The sequence below is a fragment of the Carassius gibelio genome, chromosome B15, assembly GCF_023724105.1.
Source record: "Carassius gibelio isolate Cgi1373 ecotype wild population from Czech Republic chromosome B15, carGib1.2-hapl.c, whole genome shotgun sequence".
NCBI classification, from domain to species: Eukaryota; Metazoa; Chordata; class Actinopteri; order Cypriniformes; family Cyprinidae; genus Carassius; species Carassius gibelio.
In genome coordinates, this window is record NC_068410.1 from 10766580 (window position 1) to 10791211 (window position 24632).

The window sequence follows — 24632 nt, forward strand, 5'->3', positions numbered from 1 at the left end:
TAAGCCTGAGTGAAAGGATCCCAGATGGATTACAGAATATCTCACACCATCAGGTTAATCAGTATGTGTGTCACTAAGTGAAGCGAGGATTTTAAGCCCTCAAACCACACAGTCAGCACAAGACGAGTAATATGAGCGGGTACACACAGCTGCAATCTCAAATGACAGTCATTCAGCTCAATTTATGAAAATAAGAGAAAATGTTCGACTGACTCTCTACTAAGCAAATATGCCTCATTTTTCATGATGGTTCAGGTGACTGTTTAAAGGGTTAGTTCGCCCAAAAATTAAAATTATGTCATTAATAACTCACCCTTATGCGGTTCCAAACATGTTATGCCTCCTTTCATCTTCGGAACACAGTTTAAGATATTTTAACCGTTAAACCGTTAACCATTAACCGTTTAAAACGATTCAGTTCGATTTGGTGAACTGAATGATTCGTTCGCGAACCGGATATCCAGACTGCTTTGATTTGAACTCTCTCTCACACAGACACGGAAGAGAAGACAATGCTGAATAAAGTCGTCGTTTTTGCTATTTTTGGACCAAAATGTATTTTCGATGCTTCAAAAAATTCTAACGGACCCTCTGATGTCACATGGACTACTTTGATGATGTTTTTCTTACCTTTCTGGACATGGACAGTATACCGTACACACAGCTTCAATGGAGGGACAGAGAGCTCTCGGACTAAATCTAAAATATCTTAAACTGTGTTCCAAAGATAAAAGGAGGCCTTACATGTTTGGAACAGCATATGGGTGAGGTATTAATGACATAATTTTCATTTTTGGGCGAACTAACCCTTTAAGCCTGAAAAGCATCATGGTATACTTCTGAGTTTTAAAGTTTGACTGTATGTGTGAATATGGTAATCATTATTATTCATGATACACAGTGGCCACTTTTGGACACTTTTAATGTATCATTAATTTATATTATTTAACAAAATATAAAAACAAGCACCATTAATTGAAAAAAAGCAGATGCGCACACTTTCAGTCAGTACATAACGCAGAATAAAGTTTAGGTTTTACAACATCAAGAAACAGATATATTGTTCAAAATAAAGAAAAAAAACACCCATGATCTTTTTCTGGCTGTCAAACTTTGTGAAGACCAAAATATATATATATATATATTTTAAAAGTGAATCAGAAAATTGTGGCTAGAAAAGCTTCAGCATAATTTGATGCCACTTGGTTTAACAGTCTGAAATTTTTCGATGTGTCACTAATATTCGAAGGTTTTTGGTTGATTTTTTAAACAAGTTTCTTATATGCCTACCAAGGAGGCATCTATTATTTGATAAAAAACACAGTAAAACAGTGATATGGTGAAACTTTATTTTATTTTTATAGTAACTTATTTCTGTAATGGCAAAGATTGATTTTTCGGGCTGTCATTACTCCAGTCTTCAGGGTCACATGATCCTCATTCTAACATGCTGATTTGCTTCTCAAGAAACATTTTTTATGATTATCAAGCATGGCTGTGCTGTTTAATATTTCTATGAAAACCACGATACATATCTTTCATGATGCTTTAATAAATATTTAATAATTTATTAAATTAAGAATTTAATTTAATTAATTTATATATAAATAACAGCATTCATTCATTTGAAATAAGACGTTTAACATTTTACAAAATATTTCTGTCACTTTTTATCAAACAAGGCTGTATAAAACTATTTATTTTTTTAATAAAAATCTCACTAAACCTAAACTTTTCAGTTTAAGTGTCCATATGTACTATTGCCAAAAGTATTGGGACACCCCTTCTAAAGAACAGATTTGACGACTTTAGTATTTCCATGCATACAAATCTTAATATTTAAGCATATAATTATACTCTAGGCAACTGTGCAGACCTTGAGCCAAAAACACGTCACCAAACACTTATGGATACATGGCTACAGTCATTTTAGACACTTCCAAAACAGAGATTGAAACGCATTTTTTAACTACATAAATTATGTTTTCATCTTTGTTGCCACAGTATTGAAGTGGCTTTATCGGGTTCTAAAGAAGGGGGTGTCCCAATACTTTTGTCCATATAGTGATTTTTGGGGCCACTGTACAACCAAGTAGCCTACATGAGCCTTAGTAATTTTCAATGAACATTATAAATAAGAATCCATAAATACCATTCAATTTAGCCATCCAGTAAAGTTTAGAGCTACAGATATAAGGCTTGTCTGGCCTTTGCAAATTTTCCCTGATATGGAGCAAAGCAGAGTCCAAGGGCAGGGCCCTCGATGGGAAATTTCAAGTGGAAAAGCCACAGCTAAATTAAGAAAAACTGCAGATCCAACAATGAGCTCATGACTCACCACAGGGCATCAAGACGTTTACGCTCTCTCTTACCCTCGGCTCCCTCCACCTCCATCTAGTTCTCACACTAAAACCTCGATTAAAACCTGTTAGGCTGTTCCTGTAAACAGAGGACATGCTTCGTTCCGCTATGCAAATATTTCAAACCACAATTAGACAAACTTTTATCACTGAAGAAAGTCTCTGCAATATCGAGCAAAAGACTAAACGTTTAAAGCAAACATGAAAGGCGTTCGCAACCCAGCAATGTGACGTAACAGGATATTCAACAAGAACAAAAAGCAGTGTGGGACCTAAAGAGCTTGAGTATTTTGAAGAAAGCTTACAAATACGAATGAATCATTCAGCAACTTGCATTAAAGTAAACAGGGTTAATTTAATATAAAATTACCTGTAATGTAGAATTTGCTACAACAAAAATGTATAGGTGCAGAAAGTATCTTCAGATTAAAGCAGGGTAGAGACACGTTTCAGTGGTTGGTTACCCCTGAGAACTTCCTGTGTTAAGTGCTTCAGACACAGGTGTATCCCCTCTGAGATCTCTCTGGGACATGTTGACAGCTGGCTGGATGACAGACCAGCAATGAGGGAAGAACCCGCTCTAAACCAAATATTCCTCCGCAATCTCACCATCTTCATAAACACGATGAATGGAGAATAATTGGAAGATAAAGAAACAGACTAAACAAGAAGTCTCCACAGTCGATACAGCAAAAGTTTTTTTTGTCTAACACAAAGTTAGCTTCACGATGGAAAAGTGAACACACTGCACACTTGTATTGCTCACTGCTGACAGAAGTAGAAAGTTAATTGTCTTGGGGCAGCTGGAAAATAGCTCAACTGCAAAGTCTCCCGGCCACCGACCAAAAAACAGAATCCCGCTGCTCTGAAAATGTGCTCTATCCCGAAGTACCTCCATCAATTACAACAGAGTTAAAAAATGAAAATGTACTTAATGAACTCACATCAAAATATTTGTTTAGAACTGTTTTCACTTGTAAACACTGCTTGATCGGTGCATATCACTTGTGGATTATTGGGACGTTTTATCAACTCTCATTTTGACGGCACCCATTCACTGCAGAGTGTCCTCTGGCGAGCAAGAGGTGTGATGCTAAAATGTAACTGTTGATTAAGAGATAAACTCATCAACATCTTGGATGGTCTGAGGGAGTCAAATTTCAGCCAATTTTAGTTTTGGGGTGAACTCCAAAAATCAGTTTTGCAGGGATGTCTTAACAAGTCTGGCATTTTGTAACACTACCATCCTAAATGAAAAACACACAGCTGTTTTCCAAGAAATGTATGACAACACTGTTGTTGGAAAACGCACAGCACAAACACTATAAGCATGACAGTTATGGCATTATTCATCCGTTTGCAGAAGACTAAGCAACTGTCAGCTTCTAATTGTTGTCAATTATACTAGTTACACCATCCATGCAATCCATTTCATTTGACAGGAGCGTTTTCGTTAGGTTTTGTAACACATGGAAAAAGGAATGATACACAAGGGGGGATGTGAGCAAGGACACTTGAGGACATGACCTGACAACGAACTTAAGATGTCATCAGCACTGTACTGCTCAGCTGGCAGCACAAGTGAAAGAAACATCCTCTAAAATAACACATTCAACACAATTTTACAAGCTTGGCCTCTCAGAGTGATGCTGATAGTATACTCCCAGTGGAATTTCTAATGTAATTGGATTGAGGGAGGTTAGTTTGGGATGACAGATAACCAGCAGCTGGTCTCCTTTAACTGCCCTTGTCATTCCATCCCGAGGAGTCCAGGAAAAAATGTGGCATAAGGCCGCCTGAATCACTCCCTAACAAATGAATCTGAATGCATGTCCACAGTTTTGCACTTTTAAGCTTTGCAGATAGGGGTTTGTTTGTACAACCCTCATGCATTTGAATCAAAACCTAAACTGGTCAGGGTAGTATTTTCATAAATAACATGGAGTAAAATAACAGGTGAGATCAATGTGGTCATATAAACACATGACAATTGCTGTGTGTGCATTAAACCCTAGTGAGCTACCACACGCCTACGACGCCCAAAAATGCTGTCTTTCTAGGGAACTCACTAACCTATGAGCAAAAAGTGTGGAAAGTCTGACTTTTTTTCCGCGAATCAGTTCTTTACAACAGTTTGTTACAAAAAACGCTTCAAAGTGATTATTTATTGTGATTTAATTTCATGTTAGCTATACACCCATCGTTTATCACTCGATTTAAATGCTCTCAACATCAATTCAATGCTTATCTGAGAGAGAGCGGTCTGATTCTCGAAGGAATCGTTCAGTCCGGTTTTGTGGTTCAACAAATTCTTTGAGAAGATCCGAGTCGTTATCAACCGGGCATCTCAAATACGCACGAAACCAATCTTAAAGAAACAATATCTTCAAAAACGCACGTGTGAATTTAAAACTCATGTGTCACGAAGCGTAAACTGACTTGGTGCTATGATTCTAACTGAAATGAATGGCGTGTCGATCACTCACCTTGATTAAAGCACGCCAACTTCAAATCCCGCAACGTCCAAAAGTACCGGTCGCTCAGTGTTATAATTGGGTAAGAGAACCCCAGCAGTGATGGGAAACTTGTTCTCAAACTTGAGCTGTAATCTGGCCCTTTCTCTCCTGTCTGAATCCCACCGACGAGATCTTTACCTCAGTTGGACACTGAAAGGTCGCTTTTACAGCTGTCTGGGTCACTTAAGCAGATGTAGTAAAAACGACTGCTGGAGAAAATTAATGTGTTTAAAAACAGATAGTAATGCTCTATTTTAATGTGAGTACTGTGCCACAGAACACGTACTCAGTAATGGTTTGAAGCGGGTGTTAGCAGCCGGCACCCGCCCTCTCTCTCTCAAGAGCACTGTGACTGTACCAGGAAGTTCCCTTGCAATCCCACCACGACTAATAAAATCACATGTATATCCTGAACTTTCACTTCATTATAATAAAATCAAAACCGTTTAATGAACATGTAGAGTGCATTTTGATTAAAAAGTCTATTTCATTTATTAGATGATTTGTTTTATTTAAAAGCAGAAACAACAGCACTGCTTACTTTCCTCACATAAGTAAGCATACGTGGTCATTCAGAACGAATATACTCGTTCTATATGTGACTTTATATTAAAATAACTATTGTGACAAATTTGCTTACATGTGGCATTTAGATAAGGTAGTGAGGCGTTACTCGACGGTGCACTAGCGTTATATCGCCCTCTATTGTCAATTGTCAAATGCTGTATTACAAGGAGGCTGCCCCTTAGTATCTAAATTATACTAAAATTACACTACAAAGAAACTATAACTACACCAGGGCCCATTTCATTTATTTTTTCTTCTTCTTTTTTCATGTCTATATTTTATATGATATTATATATTTTTTCTCCATTTTTTTATTCAGATTTAGTTTTAGTTATTTTAGGCTACATCTAGCTAAACTAAATGAAAACGAAAAATGCAGGTTTGGCAACTATTTATTTTTATTCTATTTTTTTTTTTTTTTTTTTACTTCAATAAATGATTTTTAATAGTTTTAGTTTTAATTCACTATAATAATCTGGAGAGATTAAGAAGCAGGCGTTACATACTGTATGGCCTATAATAACATGCCATATGAATGCATCTTCAATAATGTATTAATGCACTTTTCAAGATGGCTAAACAATTGAAATAATCACTATTAATAGGTTGAGTCATATACTTAATAATTTTAATTTTACTTAATGCATTTTAATGATTGAGAGTAATAAAACAATTAACTGAAATTTAGCTAATTTTATTTATTTAGCTATTTATTTATTATTGATGTTATTTACAAAAAAAATTTAAATATCTGTAGTGGTTAGAGAGTTTGACTCCTAACCCTAGGGTTGTGGGTTTGAGTCTCAGGCCGGCAATACCATGACTGAGGTGCCATTGAGCAAGGAACGAACCCCCAACTGCTCACCGGGTGCTGCAGCATAAATGGCTGCCCACTGCTCCGTGTGTGTATGTGTGTGTTCACTGCTGCATGTGTGCACTTTGGATGGGTTAAATGCAGAGCACGAATTCTGAGTATGGGTCACCATACTTGGCTGAAGGTCATGTCACTATCGTTACTGACACTGTCCCCTTAGTATGGCCCTTAATATGATGCACCGACAAGCAAATTAATCAGTAAACTTTACAAGTTTAAACTCTTAAACAAAGATTTTAGTCATGGTCAACTCAACTATTCTTTCAGATTTCATTTGACTGGACCAAAATGTATAATGCCAATGTGACTCAGAATCAAATCCATTCATTATGAGCATCTTTTTCTTTTTTTCAGTCCACACACACTGGAAAATGTATGCCCTGTAAATGGAAAGCCATGTTTAAATGAGTTAGTGAGTTTAGTAACTTAGTGAGTAAACTTATCTTAGTGAGTTTGATCAGCTTGTGTTAGCCCTTACGAAACAAAAATATATTGCAGTATATTGGAAAATATATATATATATTCTTATATATGGGATTTAATTTTTTTTCCAATATATTGCAATATATTGAAAGCAGCAATCATTTGTATAATTTGCAATATATTATATAATATATGTATCATCAATATATTATTAAATGTATTCAAATATACAATATATTAGAAAATAAAAAGGGAAAATAATATATTACAATATATCACAATATATTTTAAGAAATATATTGGTAAATATATTTTCCTTTCATAAGGGAGATGCACACTGCTTTGATTTCTACCAACTGGGTGAAACTTGTCAATGTTCATGTACTTACAAGAAATCTTTGTAATATGCTGATTTGTTTCTTAAGAAAAAGTTATTATTTTAAACGTGGAAAACTTTTTTCCAAAGTAGTGTTCATTTTGTCACACTTTTTTAATTTAGTCTTAGTCCTGTCAAATTGTCATATTTAGTCAACCTTGTCTTGTTTTTGTTTAGACAAGTTTTAGTTGACTACAGTATATGTGTACATGATAAATGGTAGATTACTGTTCAAAACAAAATGTTTATAAAGATATAATGCAAATGAAGATGGAGTGGAGTGAAATACATGCGCTTTATAACAGATTTATTTGAGGCTTTTTTCATATATAAACATTGGTCAGTATACAAGGATCTAATCAAATATGGTTACAATAAAGTTAAGCTTCTGTTTGCCATATTTGTGCCAAATGTGTAGTACGCATGTTGATCAATGTTCATATTTATGTTGTTCATATTAAGTGTTCCTGTGGCTCAAGTGGTAGAGCATTGTGTTAACAGCACAAGGCTGTGGGTTCGATTCCCAGGGAACAAATGTTAGGTAAAAAATTTTAGCCTGAATGCTCTGTAAGTCACTTTGGATAAAATCGTCTGCTAAATGCATACATATTTATATTAAATATTTCACTGTATCAATAAACACTGCTGAAACAAAATCCCCCCGTCAAGGTGACCTCCCCCCAGATTACCCATGTGAAATGCAGTGTCATGCAGTAGCCAGAGGGTGAAGTGATCGATTCTGCCTTTGTGCTCATTCAGACCACCAAACCCCAAACCTTTAGGGCCACATTAAGCACTGGCTGAATGGAGGGGAAAGGTTGTATCCTGTTGACAAGGCAATGTTGGACAGACAGGCTGTACTGAAGGGTGTGTTCATGTCTCCCGTCACCGGTCGAGTGGAAATGGGCATTAAAGTTATTGTTCCAGCCTTTATCAGTTCATTAATAATAGTACAGCGTTTTTCTTTCTTATTAATGCACCTCCCTCTCTTTTTCCATCTCAAACTCAAACACACCCAGAAAGGGTGACATGACCTTGCCAGAAAATCAGGAAAAGTATGCTTTTCCGGAATTTTCTGTGTCATTTCCTCGTCCAAGTAGCATTCCATTCCAACAGCTAATAAATGGACACTAAACTCAAGTGGTTCACAAACTAGAAAAGGTTTTGGTTAACAAAATATTCAAAGAACAGATCCTTATCAGCTAGATTCCAGTATTACACTAGACCAGCTAAAGTCTAAAGGCACACAGGCCTTCCAGGATCAATGTTCCCCACCCCTGCGCTAGACTAAATGAACCATAAAGTTCTACAAACAGAAAAAAAGTCACAGAAAACAGACGAAGAAAAAAGCTTGCATAGGTTGTGAATTAAAGGGGTGTGAGCTATTTTCCTTTTTGCCAAACAAACTATTTATGCCATCCATAAGAAACATTCAAACATCTGTCAGAGCACACAGACAGAGTTTAGTGTACACCCACATTTCCTTGGACTGTATTATTATTAAAAGAGTAATCCATTCCTATTCCTCAAAATCAAATAAAAGCTTCTCAGATACAATATATTGACCATATATTCCATATCAAAAGCCATCTATGTACTGCAAACTGCTTTCTATCATTTATCATACAGTTCTGAGATGAATCAAGTATTGCAGAAAACACTTCTGTAGGCTGGCAAGCTTAATCATAATCTAAACCATAATCAACGCTGCACATATTCATGATACTGTCACTAATGGTTGCTTTATTATAAACAGGCATGATCTTGCTTACACCATGGAAAATTCAAATGAGTCTCGGTTTTAGGGCATGCAAATCTATGGCACGTTTTGTTGAACCTAAACTATCCTGACAGCTATCACAAAAAGTAATTTGTTAAGAAATTGCTGGGTGCAGTTGTCTTTATTTAGTTATGCAAATGAGTTTTGAATCTTTTCCTGATACAGCAAAGAAGACTATTCGTACATTCACATGCATTCATTAAATAGAAGCTTTATCTAAAGGGACTTACCTTAGTGCAGCTTTGGCAGTAAAACTCTCCATTTTTCCCCGGAGGCAGTATGATTTCTCCCGTGGGTATCAGCTGGATCCTCAGCTCCATCATGTCGTGTCTCTTGTGTCTCTGTGTACGAGTGTCCTTCCTCGCTCTGTGTGAGGGGCGCTTCAACCCTCTCTGGTGCTTCTGCTCTGCTGGATACAGGAGAAAGAGGGACGGTATCCCTAAACAACAAGATACAAACAAAGAGAGATAAAGTAAATCAGGCTGTTAAGTGCTGTAGAAGAATTTACCTGTCGCCCAAATAGAGAGTCAGTGGAAGCTATTATAGATGTGTGAAATGTGTCCAGGTCTCGTCTCACAGCCAGATGTGCACTATAATTAAAGATTCCTGACGCTCTGAGCACTGAGAGTCTGCCGTCAGGGCTTCCTCTAGGCTTCAGCATCCTGTCCTCGACATTCCCAGGATAAACACCGGAGGAGCCCACTCTTTTTCCCCTGCACATGCTTGAATCAGATACAAGTTACTTCCACATGCTTCTAAAAAAAGAGTAACTTTCTTTTGCATTTTGATGATGACAGATTAAAGGAAATATCATTTTGGTGCAAAGGAGAGGGTATGTGGTGTTGGATGTATCAAATAATGGCTTGACAGACAGGTGGTAAATAATCCACTGACCTTCAGCCTGAAAACTCTGACCTCAGCATTCCTTTATGGGCCCAAATATCCATATACATTTATCTGTATTATATTACTTGTTGAATCTATCTGTATTATATTACTTGTTGAATCTATCTATCTATCTATCTATCTATCTATCTATCTATATGTGATTTTAGAATTAATTCATTCTTAATTTTTAAAACCATATGCTAACGTTAGGGTGGGGATTGTTCATCTTTGCTGGGGAGTTTCTCTTAATAATAAATCTGTTTACAAAATAAAACATTGTCGTTCTTGAATGCTTTTAAGTATTTAATTCCGAGAAAATGTGAATGCAAATGAATGAGTCTGTAAAATATAGCTTGTTGGAGGGGAAATGACAGAGACACACATCCTCTGACCTGTGACATTAGTTGAGACATTCATGATTTCTGGGCATCAACAGGAAAGAGTGACCTTGGCATCCCAGAGCACGGTATAATCTAAATTTGGGTAAAGACAGATCTCTGTCTGTATAGCATTTAGTGGGTTACATAAAACTGACTTTTTATGATGACAGTTTAATGACTTTAGTTGTCTTGCCTGAATATAGTGTGCTGTGATCACTAAAAACAACAGATGGTCAGCATAAGAGCAAAGAGAAATGACAGACTGAATGAAAGATCTCCACTAAAAACAGATGAACTGCAGGCGGTCGGGTTAGACTACAAGACTCGGAATACTGGAGTAATGATATCCTGTTTGTAAGAGAGGGAAATCATGGGATCATTTGAGGTGTGGTAGGTGAGAATGGGTGAAGGGCAGGGCAAAGATAATGGATAACTATAGCTGTTTTAACATGGTAAACAGTACCGCAAGAGTTATGTAAGAGGCCATTAAGAATAGCGCTCTTGAATGTTACAGGCAACAACAGGGCTCTTTTAGAGGAAAAGGAAGCATCACATATTTGAGTGGCATCCTATTTCCTCTGTCTTACTCTTATTCTTTTGCAACTTTACATGCAGTATTTCTCAAGTCTCTGCAGCGTTCTTCTTAAAAAATGTAGTTTTTCTTGTGACCTGTACTGTAAATGTGAACAACAAAATGAATAGTTACAACTCTCTCTCTCAATGTATTTTTCTCATACAACGGTACCTTTTCCCATTCTCAAAATGGGACCATGTTATTGCTTGATTTGCAGAGCGATGGGAACATATCTAGTTTGGGTCTGTACTATTTTTATTTTATATAAAAAAAATTATTAATTCATTTGCAAGCAACAGAGATTAAACGATTACTGTTTAATCTTATTGAATGGATGCATTGTTCTTGATATCAATATAGGCTACAGCACCACCTGCTGGGCGAGTTATGTTACGTCCACATTTCTGAAATTATGAGTTTTTTTTATTTATTTTTTTAGATTAGTTTAACTTTATTGTCATTATGCAGAGTACAAGTACAGAGCTAATGAAATGCAGTTAGCATCTAACCAGAAATGTAAGAATATTGTGTTTTATATACATTTAGTGCAGAGAAAGTGAAGCTATGATTTACAGAATGAACAGTGGAGTTGCTATATACAGTATTGAGCAGAGTATATACATAATGCATGTGTAATCCAACGAGAATATTGATTTAAATTGTTTTTCCATATGATTCCTTACAATTAGATCTTTTAAAATGTATTTTATACTTCCAAAGCATTAATTTTATGTGGGCCTTTAAATGTAAATGTTTGGGTTTATTAGACCTGTTTAACCACTTTCTGTCAAATGCATTTTGAAACTGCATTTTATGTAACTTTTAAATCAGGCTTTTGTACTTTAGAGAGGATTATAAACATTTAAAAGTTTGGAGGAAGGGATAGTATTTCTGAGAAAAATACTAAAGATACCGTTTAGAATCAAGTTACCAAAAAAAAAAAAATAAAATAAAAAAAAAATAAATAAATAAATAAATAAAAAGAAAGAAGAAAGAAAATAAAGACTCTCTAAAAATAGGCCTAATCTGGTGGAAAATAGCAATAAATGAATTACACAATAATATATCCTGCCCATGTAACGATTTCTAATAAATCTTATCATGTGATGCATTAAGATACCACCTTAGTATACAAATATAAAATGTGTGTAATTTTCTTATAATAACTTAAAATTAACTAAAATGGCTTTTATTTTCTAAAGGCTTAATTTGCGACTTAATTTTCTCGTCTCCGTTTATGAACATCGTCTCTCTTTCCCCTGAAATTTTCTCTCTATTCATTCAATAAAATAGTCATGGAACAATATTAAACAGAATACAACGACTTTCAAAAGGTCAAGTTATTATGATTTTTTTTGTTTACATATATCCGCATATATCCGGTGTTTTGTTGACATATATCCGGTGTCGCATCCGGAAGTTTGGCCCTACGTATTTTCTTACGTTCGGTGTCGTAAAACACATAATTTCCGTTGAAACAGAGTCCTCCAGATACGTGATACGTGTTCGCGAATCGCACAACCATACGTTACTCACAACGTGCATGCTACGCCATTCCACTGAGCACAAACCCGGGGCATAACTACGTTCACTGGCGAGAAACTGCTTTTAATACAGTAAGTTATATTGTTCTTTGCGAGAACGTGGAGCTTTTTGTTTGCTTCTTTCAAAATAAGTATCACTGTTTTCTTGGTATTGCTTCTTTGCGGAAACCGTTCACTTGTTGTATAAAATGTAATAAGCTAAGCTAACATGCTAACCTCTGCTTTATTTCAACCTTAAAAACTGCTGCATATATTAATATCATAAATGTGTGTGTATATATATTAGTTTGACCTTAAAAAATATGTAAAAAAGCATATTTACTTGGGGGTTATATAGTCTCTTTAATGAATAAAAGGTGGTTCGCTAGTCTCAATTCAAGCGCGAATAAGGAGCGATAGCAAAGTCAGTGAAGTTCATTGTTGTGGTTTTAGATATATAACCGTTTGCTCAAACATTGTAATTTTAATTCGGATTTCCTTTTATTTCCAACATGTTTGGCTTTAGATCTCACTTAGTCTACGTTGTTGTGGTTATTTGAATGAACTAGTAGTGGAGAGTTTTATTATAATCTTCAACATGTTTCAGTTCTCATGCTTAGCAGTTTAATCTCATATTTTGTGCTTTATTGTTTTCCTTGCAGTACACGCTGCCATGGCAGCTGCATTCCCCTACAGAGGTGTTCCTGGAACAATGCCTCCAGGTGTTCCTCCACCTCCTCCTGCTGTTGCTCCTGTACCAGATTACATGACTGAGGAGAAACTGCAAGAGAAAGGTATATTTACATGCTTGATCATGGACTTAGTGTTTGCTTCGTGCACTCTGAATGTTTAGTGACGTGATTTAAATTTCTGATTAAATTTTCTGATTTAAACATGACATTCTTCTGTAGCTCGGAAATGGCAGCAGCTTCAGGCCAAACGCTACTCGGAGAAGAGGAAATTTGGTTTTGTGGATGCCCAGAAAGAGGACATGCCACCTGAGCATGTGCGCAAAATCATCAGGGATCATGGTGACATGACAAACAGAAAATTTCGGCATGACAAGAGGGTCTACCTTGGGTAAGAACATTTGTGTTATTGACTAGGTTACTGATATTTGTGCGTGTTCATTATTAAAAGTATATGTTGCTTTTTGCTTGCAGAGCCTTGAAATATATGCCCCATGCAGTGCTTAAACTGCTGGAGAACATGCCCATGCCCTGGGAGCAGATCAGAGATGTCCCTGTGCTCTACCACATCACTGGTGCCATTTCCTTTGTAAATGAAATCCCATGGGTGATTGAGCCGGTGTACATTTCTCAGTGGGGGTAGGTGATGATTGCATGACTTTCAGAGCAGAGATTGAAAATTAGGGCTGCACATTTTTCTGAAATATATATTTTTTCTGATAAATGTGATGCCGTGTTGAAAGCTCCAGATTTGCTTGTTTGCAGGGTTGCACAAAAATTGTTTGGCTGCAATAATTAAAAACTTTCTATTTTCCGCAGTACAATGTGGATCATGATGCGTCGTGAGAAGCGAGACAGACGGCACTTTAAGCGCATGCGTTTCCCCCCATTCGATGATGAAGAGCCTCCATTGGATTATGCAGACAACATCCTGGACGTTGAGCCTCTGGAGGCAATCCAGATGGAGCTGGACCCTGAGGAGGACTCCTCTGTGGCAGAATGGTTATATGAGCATCAACCTCTGAAAGATACCACAAAGTGAGTGTTGATGACCGTTGTTAAAAATTATGGTTTCTTGTTTCTTTTGTTCATGATTTATATTTTCCTTCCACAGATATGTGAACGGGACCACATACAGACGCTGGCAGTTCACGTTACCAATGATGTCTACTCTGTATCGATTGGCTAATCAGTTGCTAACAGACTTGGTGGATAAAAACTACTTCTACTTGTTTGACTTGAAGGCTTTCTTCACCTCTAAAGCGTTGAACATGGCCATTCCAGGGGGACCAAAATTTGAGCCTCTTGTCAGAGACATTAACCTCCAGTATGTAACATGTTCTGTAGCTTAATTGGCCGTGATGTTTTATTTTTTCCAGAAGTCTAACTTGGTTTGTTTTTAGGGATGAAGACTGGAATGAGTTCAACGACATCAACAAGATCATCATCAGACAACCAATCAGGACTGAATACAAAATTGCATTCCCTTACCTATACAACAACCTGCCACATCATGTGCACCTCACCTGGTATGAAACTTCATCATGCCTGCAGTTTTATCATTCTATATAAATTGTTTTGCTGAACTAATGATTTATGATTGTCCATGCAGGTACCACACACCAAACGTGGTGTTCATCAAGACTGAGGATCCTGATCTGCCCGCCTTCTATTTTGACCCTCTGATCAACCCCATCTCTCATAGACACTCCATCAAGGTCAGAAATTCAACTGTTTAATTAAACTCTGTGTGTAAGTTTCTCAATTTCTTGTCGCATTAATTGCAAGCTTCTGTTTTCTCTATAGATCCAAGAGCCACTGCCTGATGATGATGAGGAGTTTGAACTGCCTGAGTATGTTGAGCCATTCCTGAAGGAGACACCTCTCTATACTGACAACACAGCTAATGGAATTGCGCTGTTGTGGGCACCTCGTCCATTTAATCTTCGCTCAGGAAGAACTAGACGTGCCATTGATGTGCCTCTCATCAAAAACTGGTTCGTATTGAACAATATTAAACAGTATAATATAAGATAAACTTAAAAAAAGAAAAAAAAAACAATACAAGAAGACTATAATTTCTGAACAGAGGCTCTTGTTTGTCCAAACACCTTCAGGTATCGTGAGCATTGCCCTGCGGGCCAGCCTGTAAAGGTACGTGTGTCTTACCAGAAGCTCCTGAAGTACTACGTGCTGAATGCTCTGAAACACAGACCACCTAAGGCACAGAAGAAGAGGTGAGAATGCTACTCCAGAGCTTGTTCCATTTAAAAATGTTGATGCATTTAATAATGGTTGTATTTCCCTTTTATCTTCTTTAGATACCTGTTCCGCTCTTTCAAGGCCACCAAATTCTTCCAGTCCACAAAGCTGGATTGGGTAGAAGTCGGTCTGCAGGTGTGCCGGCAGGGCTACAACATGCTTAACCTGCTGATTCACAGAAAGAACCTGAACTACCTTCACTTGGACTACAACTTCAACTTGAAGCCTGTGAAAACCCTCACCACAAAGGAACGTAAGAAGTCCAGATTCGGGAATGCGTTCCACTTGTGCCGTGAGGTTCTGCGTTTGAGCAAGCTTGTGGTGGATAGCCATGTGCAGTACAGGCTTGGAAATGTTGACTCTTTCCAGGTATAAAATACCATAATGAATGCATTTTCTATGTAGCTAATTGTTATGATTGTTTCATTACTAAAGTATTTTGTTTACCTTGTAGCTGTCAGATGGACTGCAGTACATCTTCGCCCATGTCGGTCAGTTGACTGGCATGTACCGCTACAAGTACAAGCTCATGAGGCAGATCAGAATGTGCAAAGATCTGAAGCATCTCGTCTACTACCGCTTCAACACAGTGAGTAACACTCAATACAACCAAAAACATAATTTTGTGAAATAAATAGTTTGCATGTGATTGTGCTTTGGTGAATTGATTCTATGCTTTGCATCTAAAGTGAGCTGTTTTATAGGGCCCAGTCGGAAAAGGTCCAGGCTGTGGGTTCTGGGCTCCAGGATGGAGAGTCTGGCTTTTCTTCATGAGAGGAATCACTCCTCTTCTGGAGCGTTGGCTTGGCAATCTTCTGGCCAGGCAGTTTGAGGGTAAAATGAGCTTTTATAAATGTAGAAAGATGTAGTGACATTAAGGATAGCAAATACTAATTCATTTTTTAATACGGTTTAGGTCGACACTCCAAGGGTGTTGCAAAGACTGTGACCAAACAGCGTGTGGAATCTCACTTTGATCTGGAGCTGAGAGCTGCTGTGATGCATGACATCCTGGATATGATGCCTGAGGGTATCAAGCAGAACAAGGCCAGAACCATCTTGCAGCATCTTAGCGAGTCATGGAGATGCTGGAAGGCCAACATCCCTTGGAAGGTAATTTTTTGTTCAAAGCTTTTTGCTGCCTACCAATGGTATATGATTCAGTTTGGAAGTTTATCATTAAGGGGTTTTTATGACTTATTTTTTCAGGTTCCTGGGCTTCCAACCCCCATTGAGAACATGATTCTCCGCTACGTGAAGGCCAAAGCTGACTGGTGGACCAACACCGCCCACTACAACCGTGAGAGAATCAGAAGAGGAGCCACTGTGGATAAGACTGTCTGCAAGAAGAACCTGGGACGTCTCACTCGACTCTATCTAAAGGCAGAGCAGGAGAGACAGCACAATTACCTGAAGGTAGTTTTTTTGGTAACCATGTCTTTGAACATGCTGCTATTACTGATAAAGAACACACAAGATTGATTTTTTTTTTTTTTTTTTTTTTTTTTTTTTTTTTTTTTTTTCATCTTATAGGATGGACCTTACATCACAGCTGAGGAGGCCGTGGCCATCTACACCACCACAGTGCACTGGTTGGAGAGTCGTCGATTCTCTCCAATCCCCTTCCCTCCTCTGTCTTACAAACATGACACTAAGCTGCTCATCCTGGCTTTGGAGAGACTCAAGGAGGCTTACAGGTCAGGCCAGTCCCATAAAAGCAAGCTGAGTGGATGCACTGGTTTTGTCTAGATGTTTAGGATCTTTTCTGACTTTGCTTTCTTTTATCTAGTGTGAAGTCGAGGCTGAACCAGTCACAGCGTGAGGAGTTGGGTCTGATTGAGCAGGCCTATGACAACCCTCATGAGGCTCTGTCCAGAATCAAACGTCACCTCCTCACTCAGAGAGCCTTCAAAGAAGTTTGTGCACATTCATTTTAACATACTTCATATTACAACAAGAGTTCTCCTAGTCGTCTACTGGTCCTACCTTGCATCTAAAGTGGTTCTATTTCTCTCTAGGTGGGCATTGAGTTCATGGACCTTTACAGTCACTTGGTGCCGGTTTATGATGTTGAGCCTCTGGAAAAAATTACCGATGCATACCTGGATCAGTACCTCTGGTATGAAGCAGACAAGCGGAGACTTTTTCCACCCTGGATCAAACCAGCTGATACAGAGCCGCCTCCACTGCTGGTGTACAAATGGTGCCAAGGTGAGAGATTTTTGATGGGTGATATTTATAAAAGCAGGGTGGCCAATCATAGTAGCCAATCATAGACATAACTGTTGAGCACATGAACACAGTGGCCAATCATAGGAGTTTAAGAATCCGCTGAACATGATTTAAGAAATGCTGGTATTGTCACATTTTTAAAAATTTCTGTAATTTGGCTGTCACCACAGTTGGTACTTTTGACAACACTACAGTGTATAATTATATTGCTAATTTCAATTTATGTCTTCTAGGAATCAACAACCTGCAGGATGTGTGGGAGACGGCAGAAGGCGAATGCAACGTCATGCTGGAGTCTCGCTATGAGAAGATGTATGAGAAGATTGACTTGACACTCCTGAACAGGCTTCTACGTCTCATTGTTGACCACAACATTGCCGATTACATGACAGCCAAAAACAACGTTGTCATTAATTACAAGGTCTGTTTATTGCATGTGTAATACAGTTTGGAAAAATTCATATTTCTCTCTCAATGCTTTTGAGAAGTCATATTAGAAATGGTACTTTCATTGCTCTGTTTGATTTTAGATATCGCTATTTTCTCTTAACAGGACATGAACCACACAAACTCGTATGGAATCATCCGCGGCTTGCAGTTTGCGTCTTTCATTGTGCAGTACTATGGGCTGGTGATGGACCTGCTGGTGCTGGGTCTGCACAGAGCCAGTGAGATGGCTGGACCTCCACAGATGCCCAATGACTTCCTCAGCTTCCAGGACACAGCCACTGAGAGTGCCCATCCTATACGTCTATACTGCAGATACATAGACCGCATTCACATCTTTTTCAGGTTAGTAGTGCAGATGAAAGAACAGTCTTCCTGTTGTGAAGTATTGAGATGTATTTCCAAACGCTGCTGTTGTACAAGTTTTATGAACTTGTTTTTGCTATGTGCAGATTCTCTGCTGATGAGGCGAGAGATCTGATCCAGAGGTACTTGACCGAGCACCCAGACCCCAACAATGAGAACATTGTTGGCTACAACAATAAGAAATGCTGGCCCCGAGATGCTAGAATGAGACTGATGAAACATGATGTGAACTTGTAAGTGCTGTAGATTTTTTTTTTCTTTCTGAACCTCTTAATGAAGAGAAAAATGCATATGGAATCAACGATTTCCTCATCACAACAGGGGCCGTGCTGTGTTTTGGGACATCAAAAATCGCCTGCCTCGTTCTGTGACCACAATTCAGTGGGAGAACAGCTTTGTGTCTGTGTATAGCAAGGACAACCCCAACCTACTCTTCAACATGTGTGGCTTTGAGTGTCGTATCCTCCCCAAGTGCCGCACTAGTTATGAGGAGTTTACGCACAAAGATGGAGTGTGGAATTTGCAGAACGAGGTAAGCAGAATAACAACCTACTGAAAAAATTGTTGGCACGTCAGAAAGAATGGTGGATAATTGTGGGTCGATTTTTAGGTAACAAAGGAAAGGACAGCACAGTGTTTCCTGCGTGTAGATGATGAGTCCATGCAGAGGTTCCACAACAGAGTGCGACAGATTCTGATGGCTTCAGGGTCCACCACCTTCACCAAGGTATGAGCCCTGAACCTTAGTATCAAAACAGCCACAGCAGACTTGTATTTCCCATCTTACACATGGTTTTAAACAATGTTGCTCCTCTCAGATTGTGAACAAGTGGAACACTGCTCTGATTGGTCTGATGACATACTTCCGCGAAGCTGTGGTCAACACTCAAGAGCTTTTAGACCTGCTGGTGAAGTGCGAGAATAAGATCCAAACGCGTATCAAGATTGGATTGAACTCCAAAATGCCTAGTCGTTTCCCTCCTGTGGTGTTTTACACCCCTAAGGAGTTGGGAGGGCTGGGAATGCTTTCCATGGGACACGTACTGATTCCACAGTCTGACCTTAGGTAGGTTATTTGAATATTTTTTTTAAAGCGTTTTTAAAAAAATTTTTTTAGCAACTTCATGGAAATAAATAAGCATTGATTACAATGTTTTCTGTGTTTGCTCAGGTGGTCCAAACAGACTGATGTGGGCATCACTCATTTCCGCTCTGGTATGAGTCATGAGGAGGATCAGCTGATTCCTAATCTGTACCGCTACATCCAGCCGTGGGAGAGCGAGTTCATTGACTCCCAGAGAGTTTGGGCCGAATACGCCCTCAAACGACAAGAGGCCATTGCTCAGAACAGGTACTGTCGTCTTAACCAAACCTAGTTGTTAAGTTGATGGGTTCATTCTTATTAACATGAGTTTGAAACTCTGTAGACGTTTGACACTGGAGGACCTGGAGGACTCCTGGGACAGAGGTATTCCACGTATCAACACACTCTTCCAGAAGGACAGACACACTCTGGCTTATGATAAAGGCTGGAGAGTCAGAACAGACTTCAAGCAGTACCAGGTAAAAGTCTTTCCTTCTGGGAAACATGAATCGTATGTTGAAAGCAGTACCAGCCATCATTTAGATTTATTTTTTAATTTTTTTTAATAAAGGTTTTTGACTGTGTTTTCAGGTGTTGAAGCAAAATCCATTCTGGTGGACTCATCAGAGACATGATGGGAAATTGTGGAATTTAAACAACTATCGTACCGACATGATCCAGGCACTTGGAGGTGTGGAAGGCATTCTTGAGCATACGCTTTTCAAGGGAACCTACTTCCCCACCTGGGAGGGTCTCTTTTGGTAGGACCTATATCCAGTATAGATAACTCAATTTTTTACAATGTTTTTAAGTTTCAATAACTCAAAATTTTGATCTCTTATAGGGAGAAGGCCAGTGGTTTCGAAGAGTCCATGAAATGGAAGAAACTCACCAATGCTCAGAGATCTGGTCTGAACCAGATCCCTAATCGACGATTCACCTTGTGGTGGTCTCCTACAATCAACAGAGCCAATGTATGTCAATGAAAAGCTGTTGCAATTAGACAGCATTTTTTCCTCGCCCCTTTTTTTTTTTCATGACTCACTCATTCTTTTCATGCTCTCGTAGGTATATGTGGGTTTCCAAGTGCAGTTGGACCTCACTGGAATCTTCATGCATGGTAAAATCCCAACTCTCAAGATCTCTCTGATCCAGATCTTCAGAGCTCACTTGTGGCAGAAGATTCATGAGAGTGTTGTCATGGATCTCTGTCAGGTAAAAAGATGTGCTACCTTTAAATGGGTCAGGATATTACGCATTGTATATTAATCATGCTTATTTAACAGAGATGTTCTGCATTAACTGTTTGTGTGGCTTTACACTTATGATGAACTGCTACTTAACAATTGGCTTATTTAGAAGAGTGCCATCAGTAAACGTTTGTTTGCTCTGTGTAGGTGTTTGACCAAGAGCTGGATGCTTTGGAGATCGAGACTGTCCAGAAAGAGACAATCCATCCTAGGAAGTCTTACAAAATGAATTCCTCCTGTGCTGACATTCTGTTGTTTGCCTCCTACAAGTGGAACGTCTCACGCCCATCACTTCTAGCAGACTCAAAGTATGTCTGTTTGATGTTAATGAATACATTGATTTCTAATATATCAGAAAGATGAAAACGTCGCACACATGTAAAATCCAAATTGAAAATGTCATGTGTTGTATGCTTAAGGTTTTTTTTTTTTCTGTAGGGATGTTATGGACAGCACCACCACACAGAAGTACTGGATTGACATTCAGCTCAGATGGGGTGACTACGACTCCCATGACATTGAGCGATACGCCAGGGCCAAGTTCTTGGACTACACCACTGACAACATGAGTATTTACCCATCACCCACTGGAGTCCTGATTGCCCTGGATCTGGCCTACAACCTTCACAGGTCAGTATATTGTGTAGACAATTTATATCACAGTCAAGTACAACTTGGTTACACATCCCAAAAACAGTGACAGAGCAGTGAGTACTTATGATTTGCTTCTTTCTCTCTCTCTACAGTGCTTATGGTAACTGGTTCCCTGGTGGCAAACCTCTGATCCAGCAGGCCATGGCGAAGATAATGAAGGCCAACCCGGCTCTTTATGTGCTGAGAGAGCGAATCCGCAAGGGTCTGCAGCTCTACTCTTCAGAGCCCACTGAGCCTTACCTGTCTTCCCAGAACTACGGAGAACTCTTCTCCAACCAGATCATCTGGTTTGTGGATGACACCAATGTGTATAGAGTCACCATCCACAAGGCAAGTGAATTTAACATCGTCCCTTTTGGTGTTCATATTGTTTTCTCTATATGTGCCAGATATTTCAATCTTTCGTTTCCTGTTGTAGACCTTTGAAGGTAACTTGACCACAAAACCAATCAATGGAGCCATTTTCATCTTCAACCCCAGAACTGGACAGCTTTTCCTGAAAATCATTCACACATCTGTATGGGCAGGACAAAAGCGTCTTGGACAGGCAAGTCTGTTGCTCTTTATGCTGTCTCTGTGAGGTTACTGTGGTCTGCACAACACAATCACTCATGTGGCTCCGTTTACTGAGTTATACATTTTGCATTTGTGTGATTTGTAGTTGGCTAAGTGGAAAACTGCCGAAGAAGTGGCTGCCCTGATCCGATCACTGCCTGTTGAAGAGCAGCCCAAACAGATTATTGTGACCAGGAAGGGCATGTTGGATCCTCTTGAGGTTAGAAATGGCTATTTAAACTGTTAAAGGCAAAGTAGCTGTGTTATTGCACTGGAAAGTTATTTAAGATGTTAACTTTTAGGTTAACAGCTGTCTGTTTTTCTCAGGTGCACTTGCTGGACTTCCCCAACATCGTAATCAAGGGCTCTGAGCTCCAGCTGCCCTTCCAGGCCTGTCTGAAAGTGGAGAAGTTTGGAGACCTCATTCTGAAGGCCACAGAGCCTCAGATGGTCCTGTTCAATCTGTATGACGACTGGCTGAAGACTATCTCCTCTTACACTGTAAATCTAACTTTTATACTTTAATTTTGACCTGCTGAAATTATTAGTAGCTTCTTTCACTTCTCATTACTACAATGTCTAAAGCTAGTATGTTTTTGTTGCCTAGGCATTCTCTCGTTTGATCTTAATCCTGAGAGCACTCCACGTCAACAACGACCGTGCTAAAGTTATCCTGAAGCCCGATAAAACCACAATCACTGAGCCTCACCACATCTGGCCCACACTGACTGATGAAGAGTGGATCAAAGTGGAAGTGCAACTCAAAGATCTCATCCTGGCTGACTACGGCAAGAAGAACAAGTGAGTTCTAGATAATAAACACTGACTTCTGAGTACGTATGGAAAATGTGTGTATATATGAAATGGTCCTCTTTTCAAATATTAATTTTGTTTACTTCTCCACAGTGTGAATGTGGCATCTTTGACCCAGTCTGAAATCAGGGACATCATCCTGGGTATGGAGATCTCTGCTCCATCCCAGCAGAGACAACAGATCGCTGAGATCGAGAAGCAGACCAAGGAGCAGTCTCAGCTAACAGCCACACAAACTCGCACTGTCAACAAACATGGAGATGAGATTATCACCTCCACCACCAGCAACTACGAGACGCAGACCTTCTCTTCTAAAACTGAATGGAGAGTTAGGTGTGGAAAATTTTCTGTCACTCATAGTCTTTATAGTTGTTAAAACACAGCTAGACTTTGTTTTTAAACGCACTTCCTGATCTCACAGGGCGATCTCTGCTGCCAACTTGCACTTACGTACTAACCACATCTACGTGTCATCCGATGACATTAAAGAAACTGGCTACACTTACATCCTTCCCAAGAACGTTCTGAAAAAGTTCATCTGCATCTCGGATCTGCGTGCTCAGGTTAGAATAACTGGCTTCTTAACATTTTTTTTCTTTTGTGGATCCTCTTCATTATTCTTCAGTATTCTAAACCTGTATTTTCCTGTAGATTGCAGGTTATCTGTATGGAACCAGCCCTCCAGATAACCCTCAGGTAAAGGAAATCCGCTGCATCGTGATGGTGCCACAGTGGGGTACGCATCAGACCGTTCACCTGCCCAACCAGCTTCCACAACACGAGTACTTGAAGGTCAGCAGTTTACACACATACCTATGTCTGTAGTTTTATTAACCCAGTTGCATCAACAATCCAATTGAATGCCTCTGGAATTTCGTAGGAAATGGAGCCTCTTGGCTGGATCCATACACAGCCCAATGAATCGCCCCAGCTCTCTCCTCAGGATGTAACCACCCATGCGAAGGTCATGGCTGACAACCCATCCTGGGATGGCGAGAAGACCATCATTATTACTTGCAGGTACAGTTTAGCACACTAATACACTTTAGCTGCATTTTTAACATCCCGAGTGTAATGATTGGCCAGTGTCTTGAATTCAGTGTTGCATTTGTGGGTTTTTCTTATCTAGTTTCACCCCTGGTTCCTGCACGCTGACGGCTTACAAGCTGACTCCCAGTGGATACGAGTGGGGTCGACAAAACACAGATAAAGGAAATAACCCCAAAGGTTACTTGCCCTCTCACTACGAAAGAGTCCAAATGCTTTTGTCTGACCGTTTCCTTGGCTTCTTCATGGTGCCTGGCCAAGTCTCCTGGAACTACAACTTCATGGGTTAGCATAACCTTTAAATAATGATTCATTTTGAAGTGATTGTTCACCTTTTGCAAATTGCAGATACAACATTGTGCTTTTCTAACTTCTCCCTTTTCATTCTAGGTGTTCGCCATGATCCCAACATGAAATATGATCTACAGTTGGCCAACCCGAAAGAGTTCTACCATGAAGTTCACAGGCCATCTCACTTCCTCAACTTTGCTTCTCTGCAGGAGGGTGAAATTTACAATGCTGATCGAGAAGATATGTATGCATAATAGTACAAACTGTGACTATATCAAGTAAATACACCTAACAGGCTAAAGCCATGTTTTTGTAATGTTTTGTCACCAAGACTCACTCTATACTGTTTGCAGTATTGTAAATGCTAAGAAACTCAAAGCATGTAATCTGTTTGTTTTATCATAATACCCTGGCATTGAGTTGATTTATGCTCCTTGCTGAAAGCACATTTTGTGCTTTCTTTCTGAATGAATTATCATCAAAAAAAAAAAAAATCTGTACCCTTTTTGGAATTGTTTGTAGTACTTTTTTCTTTTTAATAAATCCAGAATAATTTGTCTGTACACTTTAGCTATGTTGTACTGTACTGTAGTTTGGGTTTAAATAAAGATTGCAACTTTTATAAGAATTTGAGCTCGATCTCATTGTCTTTTCTGTTGGTTTCATGGATTAAATCATTAG

General features: G+C 39.0%; 2 protein-coding genes across 6 annotated transcripts in view; one reads left to right on the plus strand and one right to left on the minus strand.

Moving 5' to 3' along the window:
• myo1cb (myosin Ic, paralog b) overlaps positions 1-9627 on the minus strand; it is a 42749-nt gene extending 33122 nt beyond the window's left edge. Inside the window, exons 1-2 of one of the 5 annotated variants that reach the window (XM_052575520.1) lie at positions 9405-9627; positions 9127-9305 (exon numbers count right to left, since the gene is read on the minus strand). In XM_052575520.1, the coding sequence (XP_052431480.1) occupies positions 9127-9219 (93 nt within the window). In that variant the 5' untranslated portion in view covers positions 9220-9305; positions 9405-9627. Of the gene's footprint in view, positions 1-2338; positions 2363-4846; positions 5232-9126; positions 9306-9404 lie in introns of those variants that run through there. The other 4 variants (XM_052575519.1, XM_052575523.1, XM_052575522.1 and 1 more) reach the window with 4 other exon arrangements.
• A 2560-nt stretch (positions 9628-12187) lies between these two features.
• Positions 12188-24584, plus strand: prpf8 (pre-mRNA processing factor 8). Its single transcript, XM_052575927.1, has 42 exons — positions 12188-12354; positions 12924-13055; positions 13173-13341; positions 13425-13589; positions 13770-13988; positions 14065-14277; positions 14354-14479; positions 14563-14668; positions 14757-14947; positions 15068-15187; positions 15272-15581; positions 15667-15801; positions 15917-16046; positions 16129-16325; positions 16422-16628; positions 16746-16909; positions 17002-17128; positions 17231-17423; positions 17678-17865; positions 17998-18236; positions 18344-18490; positions 18579-18789; positions 18868-18984; positions 19076-19323; positions 19429-19608; positions 19685-19820; positions 19933-20102; positions 20186-20315; positions 20410-20556; positions 20739-20899; positions 21030-21221; positions 21338-21575; positions 21664-21792; positions 21907-22020; positions 22128-22301; positions 22408-22601; positions 22707-22946; positions 23035-23176; positions 23265-23405; positions 23494-23633; positions 23743-23945; positions 24051-24584. Exons 2-42 carry the CDS (start codon positions 12935-12937, stop codon positions 24203-24205), a joined length of 7029 nt encoding a protein of 2342 aa, XP_052431887.1. The 5' UTR covers positions 12188-12354; positions 12924-12934; the 3' UTR covers positions 24206-24584.
• The last annotated feature ends 48 nt before the right edge of the window (positions 24585-24632 follow it).

Bases quoted from the DNA above. Each gene is read 5' to 3' on its own strand.
- prpf8 (XM_052575927.1), top strand. From the start codon at position 12,935: ATGGCAGCTGCATTCCCCTACAGAGGTGTTCCTGGAACAATGCCTCCA. The intron at 13,590-13,769 runs GTAGGTGATGAT...TATTTTCCGCAG, and splicing joins GTGTACATTTCTCAGTGGGG to TACAATGTGGATCATGATGC. The intron at 22,021-22,127 runs GTTAGAAATGGC...TGTTTTTCTCAG, and splicing joins GCATGTTGGATCCTCTTGAG to GTGCACTTGCTGGACTTCCC.